The sequence below is a fragment of the Rattus norvegicus genome, chromosome 11 (assembly GCF_021556685.1).
Source record: "Rattus norvegicus strain SHRSP/BbbUtx chromosome 11, alternate assembly SHRSP_T2T, whole genome shotgun sequence".
Lineage (NCBI taxonomy): Eukaryota > Metazoa > Chordata > Mammalia > Rodentia > Muridae > Rattus > Rattus norvegicus.
The window spans coordinates 85,573,674-85,600,251 of NC_141544.1; the positions used below are offsets into that span (position 1 = coordinate 85,573,674).

A 26,578-nucleotide genomic window follows, 5' to 3' on the forward strand; every position below is an offset into this window, starting at 1 on the left:
ACACACACACACTGCGCGCAGGAGTGCACTCACGCCTCAACCCTAAAGTTTCTACCAACAGCCAAAGCTGATAAAGCTAATCCTACTTAACATGTCATTCCTTATACTAAATGCTGGTCATCCAGACTTATCGCACCTAATTCTTAAAGCAGCCTATGACGATGTAATTATTATCCTATTTCACACAGGTAAGTATGGCAGAACCTGGATGTCCTTTCTAGGTCTTACAAAATAATGTGAGGTTTCAGTGATGAAAATTCAGGTAAGAAAATTAAAAGGACTCGATAAGATCACAGGCTGGGATAGAGGACAGTTAGTTCACCATTGTTTCTAGGGGTCAACGGGCCTCCTTCAGTGTGTGAATCACGTGAACATTAAAATCACATCTGCCATTCGCTGTTGACGAACTAGATTTGGACCACAGTAGTCTTGTCGTGAAAGCCCTAGTTCCATTGGGGACGCGGGTGTGGGTGAGGGGCGAGTCCTTGAACTCATCGCTGTCCACCAACATCCTGTCATTCCGGTCTGGCTAACAGTGAGTGCTCAAATTCTATTAGCCAAATGGGAGACTCTTTCCCTTTCCCACTCTCATCTTCCTCAAACCCTGGGGCAATTCATTGTTTTCCTTCCCCCACCTCCGCCTTTGGATCCCTATCTGTCTGAGAGCAGGTTGGCTCTCACTAAGGCACTGTGTGTAAAGTTGAATCAGTTGTAATCCAGGCAAACTAATTACTAAGGGCAAAGGTAAGGATACTTGAGTGGTTAATTGGAAGTGCCTAGACGCGGCAGGATTGGCATCTCTTCTTGATTCGCTAATTTTACCATTCTTGGCAATCTAGGCGACAAAGGACAGAAGGTACATTTTATATTTTTCCACCATCTAAAGGTACTGAAGTTCTTGGAACGGACGTTGGAAACGCGCCCACAGACACGTTCTCGCCCGGGACACCGCCCTAAGATCAGAGTAGGGAGACTCCTTTCTCCTTGGATGCGCTTGGCAAGCCCTGCCCCTAAAGAGGGGCGGGGGCGGAGGTGGAGAAAGAAAGCATCCACACCACGCGCGTCAGCCGGAGTACGGACTGGCAAGTGATCCGGGAGCGCGAACCTCTGCCATTTATTTATTTATTTTTCTCCCCACCGGGTGCGCTGTCCCTTTAAATGGGAATGCTGCTGCTGGCTCCGTAACACCGGAGCCGGCAGCTTGTTGATTTCGGCGCTGGTGAATTTCACATTGTTTCCACTTCACTTTCCTTGCCCCGGGGGAGGCTCGGGTCGGCTCCCGGACGCCGCCGCAGATCCCGGGCAGGGTTCGAGGAGGCCAGGGGCCCGCAGCGGCGCAGCGGGCGGGGGCGGGAGGACCGGGGGCCGGGACCACACGCTCACCTCGCCGCAGTCGGGCTCCTCCCGCGAAGGAGCGCGGCCGCCTGGAGCGCAGCGCGGCGCGGGGCCCGCCCAGAAGCCAGCCCGCCCACGGGCCGGGCTGCCCAGCCGCGCCGGGAGGCCGGGCCGGGGTGGGGGGCGGGGGTGGGTGCCGCGGCCGCCGCGGAGCCGCCGCTCGGCGCGTTTTGCATGAAGATGGCGGCTCCCACCGCCAGCAAGGCAGCCTCCATGGGCTGCAACAACAAGCCTGCCTTCCCGGAGCTGGATTTCAGGTCTGGAGCTCGGGTGGAGGAACTGAACAAACTCATCCAGGAATTCACCAGGCACGACCAGCGGGAATACGACGACCAGAGAGCGCTGGAGATCCACACTGCCAAGGATTTCATCTTTTCCATGCTGGGTAAGGAGAACGGGGAGGATGTGTGAGTATGCGTGTGCGCGCGGGTGTGATGGAGCGGGTGGGAGCTCTGGTCCCTGCTCTGGCGTTTGCCCGGGGTGTCACCCCTGGTTCCGTGAGGTCCCCTTTCCTCTCCAACGCCAGCGCAGCCGCCCCCTCTGTTCCTGCCTGCTGCGCTGGACGCGGGGTGCTCCTCCTTCCCGATCGCCCGCTCTTTTGTTGGTTTCTCGGCCCCGGGGCTGGCGGGCAGGTGAGGCGGCGGCGGGATACGCCTCCGGGCTCAGGGAGTCTCCGAAGCGGCTTGAGCTAGGTGACACCGGGTGCCCTGCAAGCCCGGGCGGCCCTGGCGGAGGCCGACCCGTGCCGGAGCGACAAGTTGCTTCTGCCGTGGTTGCGGCGCGGCGCTGTCACGCCGAGCCCGGGGTGGCCAAACTTGTTGGGTGTTCCAGAGTAACCCGCGGAAGTAGTCCGGGCGCCCGGAGTTGCCTGCAACTTTGATTTGCAAATCGACTTCCCTTCGAAAGGGTCGGAAGCATTTCCGGTGCTTCTCCGGGTTGTTGCTGAGCTCGGAATTCCTAATTCCTTGCTGGAACATGACCTAGCTCAGAGCTCTGGCCGCGGAGGAGCGCTGTCCCCCTCGTCTTTGTGTATTGTCCTACTGCTGGCTAAGAGGTGCTCAAGTTTCCCACTCCCAGCAACCCTGGGTTAGAAAAATTTCCCCCACCGTATTCCCCGGTTCTTCACCTACCGGTCTGGAAAGGTAAAGAAAAATAATGGGTTCCAGGGATCCAACCCCATCCCTGGCGTCCTGCAGTGAGATTATTGCTTCTGAGTTGTAGAATGAGCATCCGCTGCTGGGAGCCTCGAGTGTAGCGCTATCGTGCAGCTGTGGTGGCCCCATGGTTTACATTCAGCAGGGCTGGACTGGAGGAGCCGTGCTCCAAAGGTTTCCACAGTCAATTTTTCAGATAGTGATAAATGTGATTGACAAAGGCCTTTTAACTACAGGACAGAGTCTTTGCATTCTCTTGGACTCTAACGAGATTGTAACCGGCCCACTGTTGCTGTTTCTCCATCGGGGTACCGTATTCCCTCCAGATTTCTTGCCCATCTAGCTCAAATCGAAGTGATACAGATTGAACGTGATCCACCGGTCCTATGAAGAATTAGGCAAGTTGGAAGGGCCGTGTTCAACACTGGAGTGTGTTTTCCTTCTGCTTCTCACCCCACATGTGTATTCTAGGTATTCTAGGTGGTTGAACGATCCTTCTTTGGTGTTTGACTGTTCAACTGAATTATTATTTTAATTCACTATGTGGTGGGAGTCAGCGTTCAGAAAGGAGGAGGGTAAAAGCCCTTCCTTACAAAGCCTCCACATCTTAGAACCAAACCAGTGATTGTCAGGAAGACGGGGCATTGGGGTGGGGGTAGGCCCGCACGCAGAAAGCTCAAGACAGTTATTTAAGTTGCTTAACCATGGCCTTTCTCTTTGGCATAGCCAACCACTGCCTGCCATTATGGCATAATAGCCCCCCTTGTCTGTGTCTAGAGATAGTGGTGAGGAGAGTCGTGGATCAGACAGTGGGAGAGTAAGATAGAGAGAGTAAGTTTAAATGCCTGGCACAGTGGGAACTTGTGCACCATCCCCCTTCAGATGATCCAGTGAATTAGTCAAGCCTAAAGCCATATACAAAGGGTAAGTTATTCCAGGGCACTTAATTTATGCATGTGTTTAATGCCACCAGCCGCACCGTGCTGACAGGTAAACAAGATTTGCTTCTCTTCCTTCTCAGGCCTTTGACCTTGGAAGGGTTGCTCTCTCTCCCCTTGGACTTTGGCATTTCCACCTGCTGGGCGAGAGAGACTTCAGGAGTGTCATCTAAGCCCTTTGCCCCTCTGGATAGTACCAGGCAGATGGCAGTGAGCTTGCCTGTGTGTGGTGCTGCATTCATTTTCGAATCCCTTGGTTTCCTTTAATGAGGTGCTGGCTTTTCTAGACCAGTGAAGGTTTGGCGACAGCCAGGGTCCCCATGTGGATTTACTTTTTTTCTAAAGCAGATTTTCGCTTGGCTTCAGAAACAAAATCTCTCTCTCCTCTCCTCTCCTCTCTCTCTCTCTCTCTCTCTCTCTCTCTCTCTCTCTCCTCTTTCTTTCACTTGCTATGGCCTAGAGTCTTTCCTGAATCTGCAGAGGAGGTGTCTGGATGACCCCCAAGCTTGTTAGGGTGTCGCTTGGGTGGCATCAGGCCCTGGGTTTAGGGAGTTGTTGGGGGGTAGTTCTCCTGGCATTGTTCTGTCTCTGTCTGAACTGCACCTGAGGATTGTCCATGGCTTAAAAGAAAATGTTATCCTCTCAGTCAGGATGAAATGGCATAGGCACTTGTCCAATCCTCTTTATGGAAATGGGGATAATGCTTCGTCTGTACACAGGCAGTTGGGGACCAGGGTTGATGGCTGGGCAAGTCCCTGTCTGTGCCACTACAAGGTCGTTAGCTTGGACCGAGGCCCTTGTAGCTTCCCACCTTTAGGTTTTATTTAGTTGTGGGGCAGGGGAGATTCTGCAGATGGGTGAAGGAAGCAGACAGTGTACTCACACCCACAGTACTAGGTAAGCAGGATCTGCACAGGCTGAGCCCATTGAGGGTCATGGAAGACCCTGGGTTCTATGTGCAGGGAGCCCAGTTCCTCTGGAGGCCAAGCATCAGCTGGAATCAAGTATCACTTCTGTTTCTCTCCACCTTGTTCTTTTAGGAGAGCGATTGCTGTTATTATCTAGTTAATATCTGAGAGACCGGAGTGTGTCGAGAGGCTGGAAAGACATAATGAACGCCATTTATCAAAATTCATAGGAATCGCCAGAGTTCATTAATGTTTTAATAATATTTGATATTTGCATGCTCTCTCTGCTGGATCTTTTGTCACCTTCATTCCCTAGTGAAGCCGGATGGGAGAGTCGTGGTCTTTCCGTGGAACATCCGTGGAAGAGAGGGTGTGCAGGAGATGGACAAGGCACTTGATGACTTGTAGTCACCGACAGACAAGGGTTTGGTGTCACGGCCTGGTCACGAGCATACCTGTCACTTGCTGACCACCTTCTCAGGGCAGGAGCTCCGTGGGGTCTTTTTGAGCAGGGGCTTCATTCCCAACTCACAGGCGAGGATGCTGAGAGTTCATGGGATAAAGAGACACAAAACACGAGTGGTTGATAAATAAGTCACAGCAACTCAGACACGTTCCTCTGCTGCTTGAGTGCATTAAATGGGAAAGCAAAGGATTCGGGGAAGAGAGAGCTTTGTTTTGAGAAAGCACTTGTTTCGTGGTTTCTGCTACTGCTTTGAGCTGAGAGGAGCCTTCACACGACGCAGGCAGCCTCTGCAGTGGTTGCTCGAAGCACTCTGAGCTCAAGTGTTTTATCCCATGACAAGATCACCTATTTGAATTCTTGATTGGGAAAAATCACGGTGGCTGTTGCACAGACTGTAGATCTAGTCCCACTCTGCCCCTTGCTGGCTGCGTGGTATTAGTTTTGTAAATCTTTTATACACGGGTAACAATGACGCACCCTTTCAGACTGTCTGGAATGCTAGCTAGAAAAGAAACGTAACGTGATTTCATTTATTCATTATTTATTTTGAAGAAGGGTGCTGTATTAGAGAGCACAGTGAATCTCATCAGAAATCACTCCTACAGCTTCACTTCGGAAAGAAGTATGGCATACAGTTCGCAGTAGCCTTGAGGGTATTGGTTGTGGCCGAAGGGAGCACGGCTAATTCCAACACTCAACTTGCGTCTGTCAAGCTTATCATGTGTGCCTGCTATGAAGTTAGCCGCTTTGCCTCAGTCTGTCAGCTCCTGTATTCCGACAGTCTTAAGGATGTGTCCTGCCCACCTATTCTGAAGATAAAGCACATGTCGTGCAAGATGGACCGCTGAGGGGTGCAGAGAGGACAGGCTCGCCCTTCTGCCAGGGTCACATAGAGCTTGAGTTCTCCCCGGCTGCTTTTTTGCTGCTCTGTTAGACTCAGGTGTTTTCAGTGCAAACGCCTGCCTCCCTTTTACTTTCCTCACTCTTCCCTCAGACAGCTGGAGGGACTTACATCCTGGGGAGCATCCCACTCACTGACCTGCTTTGCCTGTAAGAGCAGGGCGATTTCTCTTGGCCCACTGGTTGCTGTCCTTTCCTGTACCTTTTGTCTCCCCTCCCACCCAGCAAGCTCTGTCTGCCTCGGCAGGAATCTTAGAATAAAACAGGGAGCAAAAACTTTGAGAAATGCCCCTGGGTCTATTTTGACCCCATCCCTCCCTCAACCCCTGCACTGGACACTGGCTCTAAGAACAGGTTGTGGGCTGTCCCCAACCAGCCCAGTAAACACCATGTGGCCCCTTCAAAGTGCTTCTAAGTGAGTGCTCCTGACCCTTCAAAGTGCTTCTAAGTGCTCTGGGACCTGCCATGTTTCTAGGCTATCTATAGACCTCCTGAGGGGCTCATTTGGAAGTGGTGACTTTCTGATCTATGAATGCGCAGTTTCCCCCAGCAGCATTTACTGCAGATGTCGCCATAGCAGACCCCCTGTGCTTGGTTTAGTGTTGTATTCACTAATGTGCTATTCCCTTATACATTCTAAGATGGTTTCTGGTTTGCTCTGTTTCTGGAAACATAAAGTTAGGGCAGCAGGGCCCCTCTAACCAATTTTTTTGTTTTGTTTTGCTACATTCAGTTGGTTCTCAGCAATGGACCTTTCATCCTCCCTAAGCGAGTGTTGGTAGCTGCTGTGAGTCCCGGGTCTTATGGTACCAGTGCCATCATTGGACACTGCACGGCTCCTGATTAAGCTAAGCCTCTTTTGTATTCTCCCAGCCTATTAGAGTCCCTCTTGTCAAACTGAGAACTTGTCATCCAATGCTAAGCCCTTTCCGTTCTCCTGGAGGAGCTTTAGAAAAACCCAGGCTTTCTGGTCCCATTTCAAATGTATTGATTCGGAATCCCCAGAGATCTCCAAACTGGGGGTTCAGCACGTCTGTCTGTCTGCCTTAAAGTCCGAGGCTGCTCATTATCTGTCTGCTAGACCTGTCCCCAAGTGTTCTGGGTGTCTTCCTGGCTATCTTTGGAGACTAGATCCATGCTGCTGAGTCCACTGAGTGGAAAAACCTCAGAAATTTGCCCAGGTTTACCACCAGCAAGTAGGCAACAGAGCTGCAATCAAAGGTCAGGCCGGTGCACAGCTTTTGACTTTAGCAAGGGCCAAAGACTCCCGCACTCACCTGCGCTAGGGTCCCAGCTTCTCCATCAGGGCTTCTGGAGTCTTGCTGTGTGATTTTGGGCAAGGCATTTTTGGAAGTTTGGTCTCTAAGAACACACCACATGGGGTTAATGATTGCACCTACTTCCTGTGTTTGAATTGCTTTGGGATCGGGTGTCTTTTGTGCAACCCAAGAGAAGGGCATTGTGGAGTTCTGTTTTGTAGTTTCATGTCTGGGTGACCCTGTGTCTTCTAGCCTCTGCCAGTCTTCTTTTTGTCCGTTTTCTATAACTCGAACACAAAAGCAGCAAAGCCATTCTGCCTGCTAATCAACTAATGGTGATTCCACGCACACTCTACTAGATATCGCGTTTACATCCAGCTTACACGTGTAGGTACTTATGTGCGTGATATCGTCTTTGTATGACAGAGATTCTGTGGTTTACTAATTAAGGGTGATGGACCTCTGGCATGTGTGACCGTGAGGGCGTCGTCACCTTTCAGTGTATCTCCTGTCTCACGTTGCAGGTTCTGTGCAGAAGCTTCATGTTTCTTTTTTCCTTTCTATTTCTTGAGTTGCTTTCTTGATTGGCTTCCTCCCTGACTCCATGGTAGCGATTAATAGGGAGTCTGAACTTGAATGAGAAGAAAGGACATCTTTATTTCTATTAACCTCAACCACTATAAATACAGTTGATAAACTATAGTATTATTAGTGAGTAGCACCTACGTTTTTGTTGCTAATAGAAATCATGGGTACTTTTTTTTTTTAATTTTTTTACGTGCATTGATATTTTGCCTGAATGTTTATCTTTCTGAGGGCGCCAGGTAGATGCCTTGGAACTGGGAGTTATAGACAGTTGTGAGCTGTCTTGTGGGTGCTAGGAATTGAACCCAGATCCTCTGAAAGAGCAGCCAGTGCTCTTCACCACTAAACCATCTCTCCAGCCCTTGTATTTTAGTTCACAATACAATGTCACATGTGTTCCCGAAGAAAGAGGGCCAGTGAGATAACTTAATGAACCTGATGACCGTCGTTCAGTCCCTGGCACTCACATGGTCGAAGGCCAACCTGCTTCGCAAAGTTGTCGTCTGACTTCTACATGAATGCTGGGACACGTGCATGTAGGCACATACACAAAATAAATACAGACAATAATCACCTACTGTTGTCTCACAATAAAGGCAGACACCTGCCTGTTATTTATTTTATTTATTGGATTAACAAAGACTCACATGATCTGTCTTAGCTTTATTTTAAAACGTGTATTTTAATGCTGATCTTCTTTGAAAATCCCTGTAACATTGCTGAAGATGTCTTCATTTAAATGCACCGTTCTTGCCAGGCAGGTGGGAGCATACTAGTGATCCCAGAACTTGGGAGGTAGGAGAATCATGAGTTCGAGACCAGCCTGGGTGATAGAAACTAGCCTGGTCTAAGAAGTAACACCCTGTCTCTAAAACCTCCTAGGTAAATGATACATATGGTTCCTCACAGGAATTCATAGACTTAGTCTGGACTGTGAAAAGGATCTATGCTGTAAAAATAGTTGAGGATCCCAGTTGGACATGTTGCCTGTGCTTAGATAAAATCTTCAAAAAAGGAAATGAACTCTTTTCTGCAATTGCTGCAAGATTATTCTCATCTGTCAGGCCACAGTCAACCATCTCTGGAGCTGTGAGATCTTGGTCTTACTTTCTTATGTGGTAGAGGAATGTAGGTGACTTTGTCTACGTAAGACATTTCTGTCTTCCTTAAGACGTTCCCAAGAGCAGCATAAGAAAGGCCCAGTGCGTCTGCTGTGACCACTTGCCAAGAGCATCGGGCAGTGCCTTGTAAACTCACGGGCATGGGTCCCCTGTTATGGCCCTTGGTTTTTCTTCTCTGCATCTTACGGTGCTCCTGTACTGGTCCCCTGTCGCTGCTGGTGGTTTGCACTAGTTATCTTTCCCAGTGGTTTATCATTTATGTTCCAAACGGTTATATGCTTCCTCTGGGACTCCAATTACAGCCACTCTTTGTTATAAATGGACTATTTTCAGTCAATAATAATTTATCTTTGCACAGTGAACAAAGTGTTTTATAGACTGCAGTCCACATTCTTGTATTGTATCATGGGGTTAGGCTAGGCCTTCCTGAGAGATTGTGTACGGTATGGGCAGCTTTCCCCACCATTTGTGCACGAGGTCACCAAGACGAGGAGGCAATGGGACTTGATTAGGGGTTGCAGGTTCAGTTGTGGAGTAAGACTCAGTCCAGCTACTAGTGTCTCTAGTTGCAGGGTATAGCAAAGAGCTTACAGGGCCTTTGACCCTCAGACATCTTCCACAGGTTTGGGGACAATTCTGTCTTCTCAGGCAAAACCAGGGCCACAGGTGTCATCCACCTGAGGGCTTCTTGTTTTCCTCCTGAGCTGAGGATTTGTTGTAGACAGCTTAGCTGAGAGTACAAGCCCGTTTAAACCCCGTGGCCATACATTTTCCTGATCGCTTGGCCCTGCCCAGCTTTTTCTTAAGGTCAGTGGCACTGTTTGCAATGAACTTTGGGTAAGTCCTGTCGGCTCAGTGATCAGGTAAGGACAATTCAAAATTAATGCTATCGCGTGAGGTCCTGTCTCTCGGGAGGAGCTGTTTGTGTTTCATCCTCTTCAGTGCCCGTTTGTGAATTCCCTCTGCACAAGATAGAGAACCAGAGACAGAACCATTGTAAATAAGCAGGTGTAAGGGACTGCCACTCAGTTCGTTTATTTATTTGTTTTTTTAATATTTTTTCCCCTCAGTATAGAAGACTTGATTGTTTGTGAGCTAAATGGAGCCCAGAGTGGGAGTTGGTCTAGATGGTGTTTGTTTTTGTTTCTTCTAACTAGGGTTTGAATGTCTGCCATGCACACACAGCGGATGGCGCTAAGCGTTCATTCATTAATTCATGGTTGGCCTGGCAACCACGTGCTAGTATAGCTACTATGGTCTTGCAATTACCGTGTGAGAACATCGAGCAGTGACTACTAGCAGCTAGGCTACTTCTCAGGCCTCTGTTCCCTGGAGGGTGGAGGAGACTGTGATTAAACTTGCCAATGCATAGAGATTTGGTCATAAAGAAAACATAGCCGATCACGGCGAGGGAGATCTGGCTAGACAGAGAGCAGGCGATAAGGAAGGCTTCCGTGAAACATACAGAGCCAGATGCTTGAAGCCGGGGCTCAGGTATCTTCCAGAAGACAGAACAGCACAAGCATTTTCAGGGCTACTTACATTACAGTCAATCTTGCTTCATTTTTTGTAGGTGGAGGCTTTCCAGGTGGGACCACCTTTGGCCAAAGCTCTTGTTTTTGCCATGGAAATAGTCAAGATGAGGGGAACTTAAAAAGTTAGGTTACAGGGTCTTTATGATTGCTTATTGGTACCACTCTGGAAACAGGAAACAGGAGCTTGTAGCTTTGTAGCCCAGGAGAGACTTGAACTTGCTGTGTAGCCCAGGCTGCTGGCGAATTTGTGGCAATCAGCCTCCCTCGTGGCGAGCCTCCAATTGTCAGGATTCCAGACTTGTAGTAAATACCATGCCCAGCAGGACAACAGATGTCAAGGAGGTTCTTTGCGCTCCTGTTATTCTCTGATTTCACTTCGGATAACCCTAGGGCTAGAAGAGAAGAAACCCTGGGTTGGTTTGTGAGCACTGCCCTGTCCCGGGGATGATAGTGAGCCTTTTGTTTTTCTCTAGTCCTCCCACATTTACAAAAATATCTTCACATGCAGGTTATCCTCCACCTGACGTACCTAAATTCCCATGAAACAGGAGGACAATTCTCCCACCTTGCTGAAGGTCATGGACCAAGGCTAGGGGGAGGGGAGCATCAGACTCCAGTCCTCTGAAGAACACCCGGTTGCCTGGCCTTATATGCCAGCTCTGTCCCAGGCTGTCTTGGGAGTGTGGAAGGGAGCAGGCTTCTAGATCCCAGTGAGGTCAGAGGTCAGAGACAGCATAAAAGCCCAGAGCCTGTGAGGTCCGCATGGGCCGACGCCTGGATCTTAGTCAACTTTTAAGCACTTTTCTAGGCTGCTTCAGGAATGCCCTTCTAGCAGCCACAGCTGTCCCTAATAGCAGCTGCGTGTGCAGCTCACGTTGTGATTAATGAAGGAAGCTCAACAGTTTGCTCTGGAAACGGCGCCCTCGCTGAGCACAGCCTGCTTGCACGCAGGCCGCTTCTGGTTTTGAGCAACACAGTCCAACTGGCATACGATGCAAAAGGGTCTCACATCCTTGCTGTGAGAGGCAGGGTCCATCCGGAGCAGCGGTTTCCACCATTCCTAAGGCTGTGACCCTTAATCCAGTTCCTCAACCGTGACCCCCATCCGTTAAATTACTTCATCACCACTTTATAACCATAATGCTGCTACTGCTCTTTAAAATGTCTGATGTGCAGGATATCTTAATATCGGACCCCAGTGGGGGTGGGTGGGAGTGGTGGAGACCCAGAGGTTGAAAATGACTTATCTAGAGCAAAGCGGGTGCTGTGAAAGGCCCTGGGCAGATTGGATGGTGAGGGGACAATTCTGTGGGTGGAACAAGGCTCACAAATGATATCCAGCCCTCCCTGTCAGTCAAGGAGAGAGTGTGTGTGTTGGGGGCAGGATGAAAGAAACCCACTGTTTCCCGTTTGGCTGCTGGGTGGTTTCAGAGCTTGAGTGTGTATTGGTCTCTGGATTTTAACAGAGATCTCTGGCTTCATTCCCAGTGCCTGGTGTGTAGGTATGGGATGGAGTCTTGCATTTGCGGTTCTATACGTCTGGTCAGGGACCGTACTTTCCAGAGCTACTGCTTCAAGACCCAGGGTCGATAGCATTGGCATGCTTGGGGTTTTTAATGAGAAACATGCAGCTTTTTAGATACTGAGAACAAAGTAAAACTTTAAAGAAATACAGTGAGGGGCTGGAGAGATAGCTTAGTGGTTAAGAGCACCGACTGCTCTTCCAGAGGTCCTGAGTTCAATTCCCAGCACCACACGGTGGCTCACAATCATCTGTAATGGGATCCGATGCCCTCTTCTGATGTGTCTGGAGAAAGCGACTGTGTATTCACATACAGAAAATAAATAAATCTTAAAAAAAAGGAAAGAAATACAGTGAGGATTGAAGCTATAGGTCAGGCAATATGTGAGCTTTTAGTCAATCCTCTTTGGACTAAATATATTAAGAAGCATTTGGGCTCTCTGCTTTGGAGACCGAGAGTATCTGGCCACAATGGGGCAGAATCGTGTCCGTGTGTGTGTGTGTGTGTGTGTGTGTGTGTGTGTGTGTGTGTGTTCATCTACCCCAGCTTGCTGTCCTGCTTTTCTTTTAAAATTGAAAATCTAGTTGTGCAGCGTTGGGAATCATAATAACCGCACTAAATAATGTTTACTGTGTCCCGGGCACAATTCTAAGTATTTTGTATTTGGTTTTTATTGACTAAATCAATACTTATCATGCTGTGAGGAAGGTAATAGTAACCCGTATTCGCTCATAAGAACTCAGAAGCAGTAATGCCACACATTACCAATCTGTGGATGGATTGGGGATTTGAACCTGAGAAGTCTGTTTCACGCAGAGAACAAATACGTTGCTGTGATTTGAATGGGTTTGGTCCCCATAGACTCATGTGGTTTGAATGCTTGGCCACAGTGAGTGGCACTACTGTTTGCCTTTATGAGAGTTGCCTTGGTCATGGTGTCTCTTCACAGTGATAAAGACCCCTAAGACAACTGTGCTGGGTGGTTTTTGTCAACCCAGTCAAGCCAGAGTCATCTGGGAAGACAGAACCTCAATTGGGCAAATGTCTCCATCAGACTGGCCTGTAGGAGTCTTAATCTTTGAGACTTATTAATGGAGGAGAACTCAGCCCACTGTGGGTGGTGCCCCCCGGGGCAGGTGGTTCTGGGCTTTATGAACGTGAGGGCTGAGTGGGGCCTGAGGAACCACTAGGAAGCAGCATTCTTCATGGTCTCTGCTTCATCCCCTCCTCCAGGTCCTGTCTTCGCTTCCTCAGCGGTGCACTGCGGCTTCCAAGCCGAAATAAATCCCTCCCTGTCCTAGTTGCATTTGACCACGGCATTTTTCAAACTAAGGCATAAGCTTCTTTCATTTTGCTTATTTATTTTTCTTTGTGCATATGGGTGTTTGGCCTCCGTGTATGTGTGTGGATCACACTTTAGGCCTAGTGCTGGCAGAGGGCAGAAGGCAGCGCCAGATCCCTTGGGACTGAAGTTAAGCACAGTCGTTCGTGAGTTACCAAGTGGGTGCTGGGACTTGAAGCCTAAGTCCTCCAGAAGAGCAGCCATCGCTTCAGCCCCAATATACCATTTTTCTTAACCTTTTTTTGTTGTTGTTGTTTTTACAAAAGCACAGTTAAAGAAACCTTTCTCAGGCAAAGTGGAGTCCACCGAAAGATTCATGCTATTTAATACTTCGTTTGGTGGCTGGTTCCCACCCCCAACCCCCTCCGTTTTACAGTCATGGGGACTGAGGACCACAAGGGAGGGACTCCATGACCTTGTGCTCCAGCTTCACTTTCGGGTAGAGCGGGAGATTCGCAGAATGTTGGGCCAGAGCTGACGCAGAACCAGGTGCTTGCACACAAGCCAGTTGTCTCTGTGGAGTTTGCTCCCTAGGGAAGACTGCCTGGCTTTGAAGTTGTTTCAGGAGGACTCTGCTTCAAGGTAGGGGACATTTCTCTGCTACAAAGCCTCCTTGTGCTTTGAAGTTCTCTTAGTAGCTCTTAGAGGAAGGATGCTCAAAAGAGAACCTCATGGGCAGAGTGTATTTTGGTCTGTCGTGTTTGCTTTGGTCTTTTGGACTGTTCCCCGTCTCCTCCGTTCCTCTGAATCCTGTGCTTTTACAACCTGAACAGTTTTCATAACCGGGGTGGATACTTTGATCTCAGAACAATGCAAACGTGGGGTAAAGAGGCCTGGCTTGTCTTTCCTATGGTTGGCAGAGTGGGCGCTCCATAGGCTGGCCTACATCTTGGGGAGGAGGAGAGGGTGCACTACCCTCTCTTGGGTTGGTGGTCTAGGAGTTGAGTCCTGAGGATTTAGCACGGTAACAGGACGGGAAAAGTTAGGAAGCAGTGAACCGGAGGTGGTCCTGAGACTCGTGTGTGGACCCCATCACTGTACTGATGGACTTAACTCCAGTGGTGGATCGTGACTTCTTCAAGGCCAGGCGATAGCAGCACTGTGGATGCTCTCAGGGAACACTTGCCCCATTGTTTCCGGTGCTTTGGAAATAGTAATCCGTTTGATTCTGGTGTTTACCACCCTCGCTTTGCAGCTGAGGGAATCAGTGTCTTGAAGTCAGATGATCAAGCCCGCACGTAGGGTTTCTTTATTCCTTCCCTACACCTTCAAGAAGCTATCCCAGGGTCTGTGTGGTAGAAGATGGACAACTCTGGCTCGTCACAAACATTCCGGGGCAGGTGGAAGTGAGGAGTAGCAGGTAAAATGGAGGACAGCGCAACTTTGCTGTTCTAGGAGCTGGGGCGGTCACAGTCCTGTCTCTTGATGTTTCTTGGCTGCCCTCAGGACCAGCATTTCTTCGAAGCTGTGGTTTTATGCGTTGAATAGCCTTTTGTGTGAGACGTCATCCTGTTCCCACGTAAGAAGGTGGACTCTGGCTAATTGATTGCTATAAGCCCTGAAGAAGTCAACTGGGCTTGTGGTGCTGGATAAATCAGGGCAGTTTTGTGAGGGTCCTTTCTCCACACAGTAAGTTTCACTCCAGATTTAGAAGATTTAATGAGGGTATGGTTAAAATTAGTTGGTCCTGGGGTGCTGGGGGGCAGACGATTTTCCCAGTGAAAGGTTGATGGCAGAGTTCTGTTTAAAAGCACACTGTAATTTTGCAAGTAAAATTTATTAGCTGAATTAGATTTTATGTGAACGAAGGGATCTGCCCCCTTGCCCCTGCCCCGAGACAGGGTTTCTCTGTGTAGTCCTGGCTGTCCTAGAACTCACTCTGTAGACTAGGCTGTTTTCAAAACTCAGAGATCCACCAGCCAGCCTCTGCTCCCTGAGTGCTGGGATTAAAGATGTGCGCCACCAACTCCTTGCTGTTGTGACAACTTTTGAAGAGAGACTAGTGGCTTTTTAAAGTCCATAGCCTGCCTATTTCCCCTATCGTATGGGCCTGCGTTTGTACATGGTCTTGTCGTAAAGCACTGAATATATTGGTCTATGCCACCGAGTCCTGGTGTTGACTGTCAGCTTGACAGAATGTACAATGACATGGGAGATGAGTCTCTCTGGGCATGACCCTGAGAGATCGTCTCAGTTACATTAACTCAGGCGTGGGAAAACCCACACATTGTGGGTGGTACCATGTCCTGGTCTAATTCCAGGCAGTGTCAGTCGTGGAAAGGGAGCCAGCACTGTCCTGTGTTTGTTGCTCTGCCTTTTGACTGAGGGTGCAATATGACCCCAAGCTCTGGCTTCTGTGATTTCTCCACCATGGTGGCTAACTGAACTGTCAGCTGGGACAAGCTTTTCCTCCTGTAGGTTCCTGAAGAATATTTTATCACAGCTACAGGAAAAGAAACCAAGGCACAGTCCTTGGGATGGGGTTGCTTTCTGCGGTCTTGGCATTGATGATGTCAGAGCGTTGGGCTTGGAATCTGCAGAGAAGCCCGACAAAAAAAAAGCCACAAAAAAATGTGGGTGGCCTTGAGCCGCAGATCTCTCTCAACAAAGTAGATGCTCGTGGGAAAACTTCGTTAAATTTCTGTAGCCATTCGGTTTCTGTGTGATTTTGTTTGGGATGGGTCTGGGTAGCCCAGGCTGGCTCAAATTTCTGAACCTTCTCTCCTTCTCTTTCATCCTTATTAGTTCTGGGATTACAGATGTGTACCACACATGTGACTGGCACAGGTGAGAGAGGCACTGTATGAGGTACTGAGTTTTCTTGTATGACGTTTAAGGTAGAAACACAGCTCACATGCCCCTCCCCCAACTTTAGTTTCCCATGCCTCATGTACCCCTACACGCAGGCTTCAGGAAGCGAGCTTTTCTTGAGAGGCGGCCACTGATAATCTCATAGGTCCTAGCTGGCCTGAATTTCTAATTGTTTGTGACCAGTGTCTGATGTTTCCCACCACCTTAACATCTCAAAGATGTTACATGTGTAAGCTTTTGTTTCTCTTTGTCTGTCTGGAACACAGTTCAGTGAAGAGTCAGAGGGCCTTAAGAAATCTTGCTAGTAGTAATAATGATTTTGTTTTTGTTCTGAATGTGGGCTGTTTGATGTTTGCCATTGATGACCACCTATCCCCCTATACCGGTTCCAACAGTGGCCCAAGACACCCTAATGTGAGAAAATTTCCCAACTGTGAAAGACTGATGCTCAGATGATTGCCTGTTGACGCAGAACTTTGGCGACTAAGGAATTGTGCTGTCGCTAAGTTTTGCTAATGGGAACAAGGCTGGCTTGGCTGATTTGGTTTTTAGCTGTGGTTTTTAGTTCCTGTATTAAGTTCCATTATCTGAGGTAAACAACACCATGGTATCTGTCCTTCTGTGCCTGGACAGGAAGGATAGGGTTGTCATGGAAGAGGTGGAGGTGTGGCGAGAAGGAAGAACGTGGCTCTGGGGATAGGCAGACTGGAGTCCCAGAGACACTGGGCGAACTGTCCCGAGTGTTGGCCTCATCATTCCATAGCCTGTTGTAGGTCCTAAAGATTTCGAAGGGCAAAGCTAAGCATATAGGCTTGTGTTAAAGACAGACAATGGTTCTGTGAGTATTACCTGAGGTACACAGAAAGTGAGCCACTCTCCATGCAAAACCTTTCCCTCAAACCCCATATTCCCTTCTCCCAAACCAGGATCAGTGTTGCAGCCTGAGCACAAAAGAGTCAGTGCTTGGGGTCTCCTCAATTCTCTGTGGAAACATTTGTTAACACATTGTTGGCTACACAGGATAGAAGTGCCTCCTGTCTTTTTGTAAATAAGAAAAAGCTAGGTGATTTTCAAGGATTCTTTCTTTGTTTTTTTCTTGGTTTCTTTCTTTCTCCCTCCCTTCCTCCCTTCCTCCTTTCTTTCTTTCTTTCTTTCTTTCTTTCTTTCTTTCTTTCTTTCTTTCTCCCTTTCTCTCTTTCTCTTTCTCCCTTTCTCCCTTTCTTTCTCCCTTTCTCCCTTTCTCTCTTTCTCTCTTTCCCTTTTCTCCCCCTTCTTTCTCTTCCTTTTCCTCTTCTTTCTCTTTTTTAATAGTTTCTCAGACATTTCCCAGTGTAGAATCGGCCAGTCGAGGACCCTTATTCTGGCTGTTCTAGCAGCCTTCTCTGGGGCCTACAGGATGGAGAAGTGCCTCTCCGTCTCACTCAACTAGATTAAAAGCTCCTTGCCAAGGCTCAGGCAGCTCAGTCAGCACAAAAATGAATACCTGAGTTTGAATTTCCAGAGCTTACGTAAGAAGTTAGCCCAGTGGCACAGGCCTGGAATCCCAGCACTGAGGCAGAGATCCTGCAATCCTTGGAGCTTCCTGGCCCCGAGAGTTCAGCCAAACCTGTGAGCTTTAGGGTCAGTGAGAGACCCTGTCTCAAGAAGCAAGGTGGAGAACGTTTGAGGAAGCCACCGGAGGTCGACGTCTAGCTTCCACAGCCACGGATCTGTGCACTAATATCCGTACCGCACATGCACATGCATGAACACACATGCATGCCACACACACTGACACATCTTGGCCTCGCTGAGTTGGAGGAATTCACATTAGCTGATGCTTATGTTAATACTTTTGCTACCACAGATGACAGAGGGACGACTCAGAGGAGTGCTGGGTCTCATGTGTGATTGGATGAGGAGATCTCAGGAGTGCTGGGTCTCGTGTGTGATTGGATGAGGAGATCTCAGGAGTGCTGGGTCTCGTGTGTGATTGGATGAGGAGATCTCAGGAGTGCTGGGTCTCGTGTGTGATTGGATGAGGAGATCTCAGGAGTGCTGGGTCTCGTGTGTGATTGGATGGGGAGATGGAACTCCCACCCAGGCTTCCTGTGAAGCTCAGGATTGCCCTGGTCCTCTCCAGGACACCAAGGAACTGCTCCGTTACAGGGATTCAACTGAGGTTTCGAGGCTTGAATGGCACACGCCTTTCACAGCCGGACCAGTTTACCAGCCCCTCAAAGAGGAGATTTCATATCCGTCTTTTCTCGGTTGTCATTTCTAATCCTTGTGTCTGACCAGGTGAGGAAAAGCCTAATGCTGGTCTTTCCCTGAAGGAATGGCTGTCGTATGCACGGGGTAACCTCCTACTTCATATATGTATTAGTTCCTTTTCTATTGCTGTGATTAAAGCCATTCAAAGGTGAAAGGATCTTTTAGGCTTGTAGTTACAGAGGGATAGAACCCCTGAGTGGAGAGCGTGCAGCAGACAGGGAAGGTATAGTAGCAGAAGGAGGAAGCTGGCCAATCACATGGCATTTGTACTCAGGAAACAAGAGGGACCAGACTGTAAAACCTCAAAGTCCACCCTCAGTGATGGGCTGAGTCTCTAGCAAGACTCTACCTCTTCCTAAAGGTTCTGCAGCCTTCCCAAATAGTGCGCCCCGCTGGGGACCACGTATTCAAACAGGAGGAACCTGGGGATGGGGTGGGGTACATTTTGTAGTTAAACCACAACAAAATGCATGTTGCCATTGTTCAGGTGAAAGGTGGAAGATGAAGTCTGAGGTGCCTGAAGACAAGAACTTCCTAAGGGATAGGTCAAGGGTCGATGGGGGGTGGGAGGCACACCTTCAGCTCTGTTTCAGAAATAGTAGAATTCCAAACTGCATCTCAGAAAGAATTAGGCTACACTTCTGTCTGTATTACCAGTAAAACGTTTGTAGAATTCTAGAAGTCTGTACAAGCATATGTGTGCACAAATAGCAGGCTCTCTCTCTCTCTCCCTCCCTCCCACCCTCCCTCTCTGCTGTCTTCCTTTCAGGGGAGGGGGTGAAGATTTCAAAGGGAAAATAGCTGTATGCTTCTCTTCAGGACAGGTCAGGTAGAGGGGCTGTGCAAAGGGCTGGGAAGCCATGCCCTGTTTGACTCCAATCAGGAGAAGAGAGCCTGACAGGGTAGAATGGGGACTAGGGTATTTCAGAAGAAAGAAAACAAGCCTTGGGGTTGGTGGGGATAGCCTGGGCTATCCCCTGAGCAGCATCTGGGGCTGCTGTTTCTATAGTGCCAAGAGTTGCTAGGGATGTTCCGGGAAAACCAGATTTTCCTCAGAAAACCACTGGGCTGGATGCCAGCCAGCCACTTCCTCTCTGCAGCTCTTAGGTCCCCTTCTGTGCAAGTAGGAAGCTCTGCTTCCCTTCCCGGTCAGTGATTTAGGATTCTGTAGACAGTATGTTCTCTTTGGTTAATATGACGGTTGTTAAGTATAAATATAAATAAGATGCTAAGTTCCCCGTCTGCGGGGAATTTTGTTGTGGTTTGACAAGCAGGGATTCACTTTTCTATGCTTATGGTCTCATTTGAGGAAGTGATGACATCACACACAATACACTTCCTTGATGGCCAGTGACTCAGCTCCAGGAGAGCCCAGGCCCTCATTGGGCAGCCAGTACCCTGGTTGCTGCTCTTGGTGGCTTGATAGCTCTGGGCCATGCTTAACAGTGTGTTAACTGCACCCAGGAGCGGAAGTCACCGGGAAGGCCTTGAGCCCTTGACACTGGCGCTGACAGCCAAATATTGTCCTGCAAATTAAGTAGGACACCAAATGGGGAATTCGTCTTAATCTTCTTTAAATACTTACTGCTCTTTTGCCAAGGTTCCAAGTAATGCAGTTTCTAAGGTTCAGAGGTGTCTGATACAGTTCTCCCCCTCCGTCCCTAATTCTCTGCCCATTGTGTAACTCTATTAGGAACATTAGGGTAATTACAGAGCTGTGTTCCGCTTTTGGATTACTGTTATATTTGCCCCGAGTCTGTCTGTGCCGGTCGTATTAACAGCATTGACTAAAAATTAAAGAGACTCTAGCAGATGCCTGAATTAAGGCGATTTAAGAAAACCTTTGTCTTTCTTCTCGGGATTTCTGTGTAACACAGGTAGCAGGGTGCAGTGTGGGTTCGGAGGCCCAGTGTCTTAACTCCTCATCTCTGAGTTGGGGACACCATCTCTGGAGGCCCCTGGAGGATGTGACAACATTCTGGGGAAGGATGCTGGAGCCCAAGGTAGAGCACTCAGAAGTGACCTGCAGGGATGGGCGCAGTGCAGTTCCCAGTGTGGGCACCCAGGGGCTGCTGTGAGAGCCTCCCAGTGCTCTCAGGAGTGTTTCTGTGGAAGGAGCGTCATGCGTCATGTCTGAGCGAATGATGGCTAACTGTGGCATGAGTGGTCTACATGGCGCTTTAGTTCTCAGTCTTATAAAATAAACGGTGTTTACGTGTTTTCTTACTCTGCACACTAAGCAGAGAAGGTACAGACCACGTAAATGTTAAGCCTGAAATCCAACTAGAGGGTGACTCGTTAAACCTTTTGGCTTGAGTTGACAGCTTGGGAAGTTGATCTCATGTTCCGTGCCTTACATTGGGCTGGGCTTCCTTTCACCTGTGCAGCAACAGAGCTTGGAGTGTCGTAGCGGATCCGAGAGATACTGATGCCGAAGTAGAGGTGTCTAAGCACAGTGACCCTCGCTATCCACGAGGATGGGTTCAAGGACCGCAAAGACACCAAAATCTTCAGATGCTCAAGTCCTTTCTGTAACATGGCGTACACTTTGCATGTAATGTCCACCCCCACCCCCACCCCCCAGTGCTTTATCCTCACGTCATTTAATAGTAGCTGTCTGTGGAGCGGAGGAGCTGGTTGAGGAGCTGATGAGGAAAGTACTTTCTGCTCAAGCGTGAGGAGTTCCGTTCCCCAGCTGCCATGTGAGTATCGGTGACTCAGGAAACAGACATAGGAACCTTTGGAGCTCTGAGTCAAGGGAGAGACCCTGCCTCCATCTACAAGGTAGAGAACAAGTGAAGAAGATGAAGGGTGGCCTCCACATACATGATGCACACTCACATGTATGTATGCTCATCCCTGTGCTACCACACTTGAAAACATACATGTGTGTATGTCTCTGTCTCTCTGTCTCTGTCTTTCTCTCTGTCTCTCTATTTCTCTGTCTCTCTCTGTCTTTCTCTGTCTCTGTCTTTCTCTCTGTCTCTGTCTCTCTCTGTGTCTGTATGTCTGTCTCTTTCTCTCTCTGTGTCTGTCTGTCTCTCTTTCTCTCACACATACACACAGACACACACACATATGAGGAGGTGTGAATGCTGATGGTACAGGTTCAGGGCAGATGCTGTGTTTGTATTTTTCATATGTGTTGGTCCCCACTAGTTGAATCCGTGCATACAAACTCTGAGGATACGGAGGGCCAAGCGTTAGCCTGCCAGCGGTTATTCCGCTGATGAGGCAGGGCCCTGGGCTTTTAGGGCCCTGGGCTTTTAGGGCTGTGGGCTTTTCTTGTCTTAATATCAATAGAAGTGACAAGAGTGAGCATTTTTGATTGTAAACTGGGTGCCGGGGGCTACGTTGGTGGGTGTGGTACTACCCTCCTGTATTGGAGATGTTCTGCAGCTAGGGAGTGCCTCTTATCACCCCGTCTCCCAGGCGTTGACCTATACCCCTGTGCTGCTTTCTCTTGAGTTTTGGAAACAGCAAAAGTCAGGATTTCTTGGGATATTTTTCTTGCTTGTCCTCTATGACATCTGGTATTCTAATCCACATGTCAGGAGTCGGCCATCTGCACCCCTGAATGTAGCTTGCAAATCCATCTTGTTTTGCCCTCGTTATATTAAATACAAATACATGATTGAATGTGATGGTAACATCTAAAAATCCATGTGCGTATATGAAAATGTGCATTTATGGTTTATCATGAAAAATTACGGCTGCGTGGGCCTCTCTCGATGTTCTAACACCAAATGGCTCCCTGTAGATTGGAAATGTTTTTCCCCTTCTCCTCCTAATTCCAAGTCCCTCGGAGGGTTACTTTAGGAAGACAGAGAATAAGCCTTGGAACAGGGAAGACAATCTGTAAATGTATGCAAGATGGCAGCTTAGGAGGCAGGCTTAGTTTGGTGGTTGGGTGTTTCCTTTTTGTGAGGTGACTTTCTTGGCATTTGCAGATAGACATGTTAGACGTAACTCTGTTATACAGGGGAAGAAGGGTAGATAACTTGTGTTATCTAGCGTTTTCTGAAGCAAGCCATCAGTTCTAATGAAGTGTACTGAAGGCCCTTGCAGTGGTACTTAGTTTATAAGTTACTAGAGGTATTTGGAGATCATCGTCACGCATCGTTCTGATTAGCCTTCTCAACTGTTTGAGTTGGCACCGGTGTGACAAGCCACTTACCCTCGCTGAGACTTTGCTGTACTCACATACTCATGTGGCTAATCCCAGTGTCCTCTCCAGTGTCTGGCTGAGAGCGGGCGCCAGTATTGATGTTGAGCACATAGGGAAACGTGGAGCTCATCGAGCGCTATCGAGTGGATGTGTGTAAGGGGTCCAGCGGACTGTCTTCATGTTTTACAGTTTGCTGGAGTTGTGTTTCCTATTGAAAATATACTGTTTCTGTGTGCTCCAGGCTTAAATACGGGTGACAGGCATTGTTTGTAGGGTTAGTTCTGGTTTCAGAAATAGCCTTAGTATTTGTTAAAACCTGTCCTTCACAAAGGAGACATTTCTGGATTCCTTGCATTTCGCTGAACTACATTTTTATTGCTCTATTTTGGGAAACTCTGTGAACTCTGGATGTGAGAATTCGGGGCCTTAGTTCTTTCAATAAAAATTCTTGGGGCTGAGTTTAATCCTAGAAGTAAGACTTCTCTAATTATGGGGGGGCAATTCCTGTCATGGTATTTTACAGTCATGTTGTGTGCTATCCAGAAAGTTCACTCACGTCTTTGTACTTGGAACACACAGTTTTTACCTCCCCATTAAATAACTGGAAAGATATTTGGCTTGGGTTTGAGACGTCTTGACAGAAGCCCCTGGAAGGTATTTATGGAACTATATATAATCAGCCTGTGATAAACTCCAAGGCCAGAGCAGATGTGTTAAATTTACCTACAGGCTGTAGCTGTTAGAAAATGCTTTTAGGACTAGTCATAAAGAAACTTATTTATTGTTTTAAAGAATATTACCTATTAAGTGAAGATTAAGTGTAAAATTAGCAGTTCCGAGCCAGCTGACCTCTCAGAATAGCCAGCGAATTCTTCTGTTAGAAGCCCAACTTTGTAGGTAACTGCATTCTGGCCGTTCCAGACTCTATCTCTGGAATGGGTTCTTACACGCTTCCGTGCCTTAGCGCATATTTCCCTTCATGCATTGTATGTACCTGTCTTGTTATCACTTGCCAGAAGGATGATCTCTGCTTGCACGTGTGTGTGTGTGTGTGTGTGTGTGTGTGTGTGTGCACAAATAAATAAGATAGATTAGGGGGATACATAGGTCAATAGGTTGATAGATTAAATGAAGATCAATCATGCATACCCATTTAGTAAATTATACAATATTAAAAATCTTTAAAAGTTTCTTTCTTGGCAATATTTCCGGTGGGAATTGTGTGTCGAAGGTGGGAAGTTGTATACATTTTCCCCACACTACTTCTGGTCCTAGCTGCCTCCTTCTCCACATCTGTGTGAATGCAGAGGTCTCGGGTTCTCCCTGGCACTGTGGATGGCTTTCACGTGCAGTTCTCAGCAGAGAATGGCATTTGTATGTCATTCCTGTCAGGTGAGTGAGGCCTATGCAAGCCTGAACAGGGACGGGGCCTGGTGAGTAGGAGTGAGGTGGTGTAAGTGAGGTGGTTCCTTAGGGTGCAGACTGCTCACCTCGCTCCTGTGTGAGCTCACCAAATGTGTCTGAGGGGAACAGGGTTGCCTGCTGATGGTCTGAGAAACTCAAGTTTTGACCCTGTGCTCTGAGCATGCCCGGTATAAAATAGAGACATCTCTGCTCAAAAGACAAGTTAAGTCCACCTGGGGACTGTAATTCTTTGGGAGAAAGTATTGTCCTTTGCGGGCAGTTTTTTCCAATGGGTAGAAATACTTGATTTCTTTTGAAGATTGCCTCAATTAGAGTGTTCATGCTTAAGTAAGTTTTATTTCTTCGTTCTGTGAAATCTGTTGGGTCTTATGTTACCTTTTCGTTATCTTGACAGAACCAGGGTTTACTTAGCCTCACACTTGCTGAGATTTTAGCCTGCGGGTAGCTTGCTCCATGGCTGAGTGCATGAGGCAAACGTGAGGGTAGGGCCTGGTGAAGAAAGCTCAGTGATCAGGGAGCAGAGAGCAGCAGGTGTTAGAAGCCAGATGTGTCCTTTAGAGTGTGCCTCCACTGACCCACTTCTGCCCTCTTCACTGCCCCTCCTAGGACACTTATTATCTCCTAGTAATAAAATCTAAATGTGCCCCAGTCAGTGACTTACTCCATCGGCAGGGTCAGAACCCTCCCTCACAATTTGGCCATCTCCAAAAAGCTCCACCCGCTGCCAGCCAAGCCTTTGCTTGCTTTAGGGAGTTGGTATTTGGACTAGAACCACAAAACTTCTCTGAGATAGTTTGCTCTTTCAGACTTCTTTTCCTTTCTTTTAATCTCCTCACAGTCTGTTAATGATTCGCAGGACTTATCCTGGGCGCTGAACTTTGACTTTTGGACTCGAGTACCAGATTAGGTCATCACGTACCAGATTAGAAGCAGAGTCTGTTTGGTCAGAAGGTTTTATTTTTGTTTAGTGAGTTTAAATATAGGAGGCCGGCCCCAAAGGAATGGACCTGATGCTAGAGTTGTTCCTGGTTTTCGTGTCCTGCATGTGGTCTGATGCTGTGCACCATACGCCAGGGCAGTTTCTGTCTTGCACAGACCACTCTGTCGCTCATAAGTAGTGCCTCCCCTTTCTTAAGGCAACCATAGCACCAGTATCAAGAGACATAGCTTTGATGAGGCATGGTGGCACACTTAATCCCAGCACTGGGAGGCGAAGGCAGTTCTCTGAGTTTAAAGTTAGCCTGGTGTACATAGTGAGTTCCAAGCCAGCCTGGGATACACACACACACACACACACACACACACACACACACACACATCCATACACACACATACATGCATACATATACACACGTACATATATACACACACATACACAAATATACACACACATACACATATACACATACACATGTACATATACACACATACATATACACACATACACATACACACACATCCATACACACATACATGCATACATATACACACGTACATATATACATACACATACACACAAATATACACACATACACATATATACATACACATGTACATATACACACATATACACACATACACATATACACATCCACACACACATACATGCATACTTATACACACATACATATATATACACATACACACAAATATACACACATATACACATACACATGTACATATACACATATACACACATACACATACACACATGCATACATATACACACATATAGACACATACACATCTATACACACATACATGCATACATATACACACATACATACACACAAATATACACACATACACATGTACATATACACATATACACACATACATATACACACATGCATACATATACACACATATACACATACACATATACACACATACATACATATAAATACACACACACACATATATGTATATAGTGAGACCCTGTCTCACAATAAATACCATTGTTTGTTTCATTGAGCAAATGCCACGTCCCCCACACCAGTGTTGAACTTGAAGGAATCAGGGAGCTGAGTTCAGTACCTTCTCACACACACACACACACACACACACACACACACACACACACCCCTCCCCCGTCCTTTGGATAGTAAACAATCTGGAGCTGGGGGGAGATCGAGGCTTTTGTTTTCTCAGTGTGTGCAATGCGGTGGGATCTCCAGTGAGGAGTTTGTAGACTGCTGCCTTCTCACTCCAGCAGTCCATGGAGAGCTACAGCAGGAAGAGCACAGCCTACCAGATATGAAGTCTGAGCCACTCGTGTCTTCAAGTTTGTGGTTTATTTACTTAATCAGCTGCTATTGGGAATGTCGAAGGGTACGGAGGGAGTAGACATTGTACGATCTCAGAAAGCTCGGGAAAGCGTGCTGCAGGATGCTGGGCCCTACAGGGCCTACCTGCCTAATGAAACCGGAGCGTCTGTGAACACACAGAGCACAGGTACGTGAGTGTACTGGAGAATGCATCCCGTGCCTTTCAGGACGGCAGCCACCTCTGTGGAGACAGGAGAGGCGAACAGAATAATTATTACTATAGATATTTATTTTTTGATATGTGGAGGAAATACAAAATGTCAGGGTGAGAGGAAGCCAGTGAACGTGCACATGGTATGTATAATGTCTTTTCTGGTATGTATGTGTGCTCTGAAATACAAGAGAAATGCTTTTAAGAAACTGGTCACTTTATTTATATTTAGGTTTTGGTGATGGGGTTCGCACTAAGGCTCTTGCATTGGCTTAACTGGGAGCTTACACTTCTGGCCCCTTGTTTTCCTTTCCTCT

General features: G+C 47.8%; 1 protein-coding gene across 1 annotated transcript in view; it reads left to right on the forward strand.

Moving 5' to 3' along the window:
* The first annotated feature begins 1,534 nt into the window (after positions 1–1,534).
* The window catches only part of Mb21d2 (Mab-21 domain containing 2), a 99,141-nt gene continuing 74,097 nt past the window's right edge, over positions 1,535–26,578 (forward strand). The window contains 1 exon segment of the mRNA NM_001109056.2: positions 1,535–1,780. Coding sequence (NP_001102526.2) covers positions 1,570–1,780 — 211 coding nt within the window. The 5' untranslated portion in view covers positions 1,535–1,569.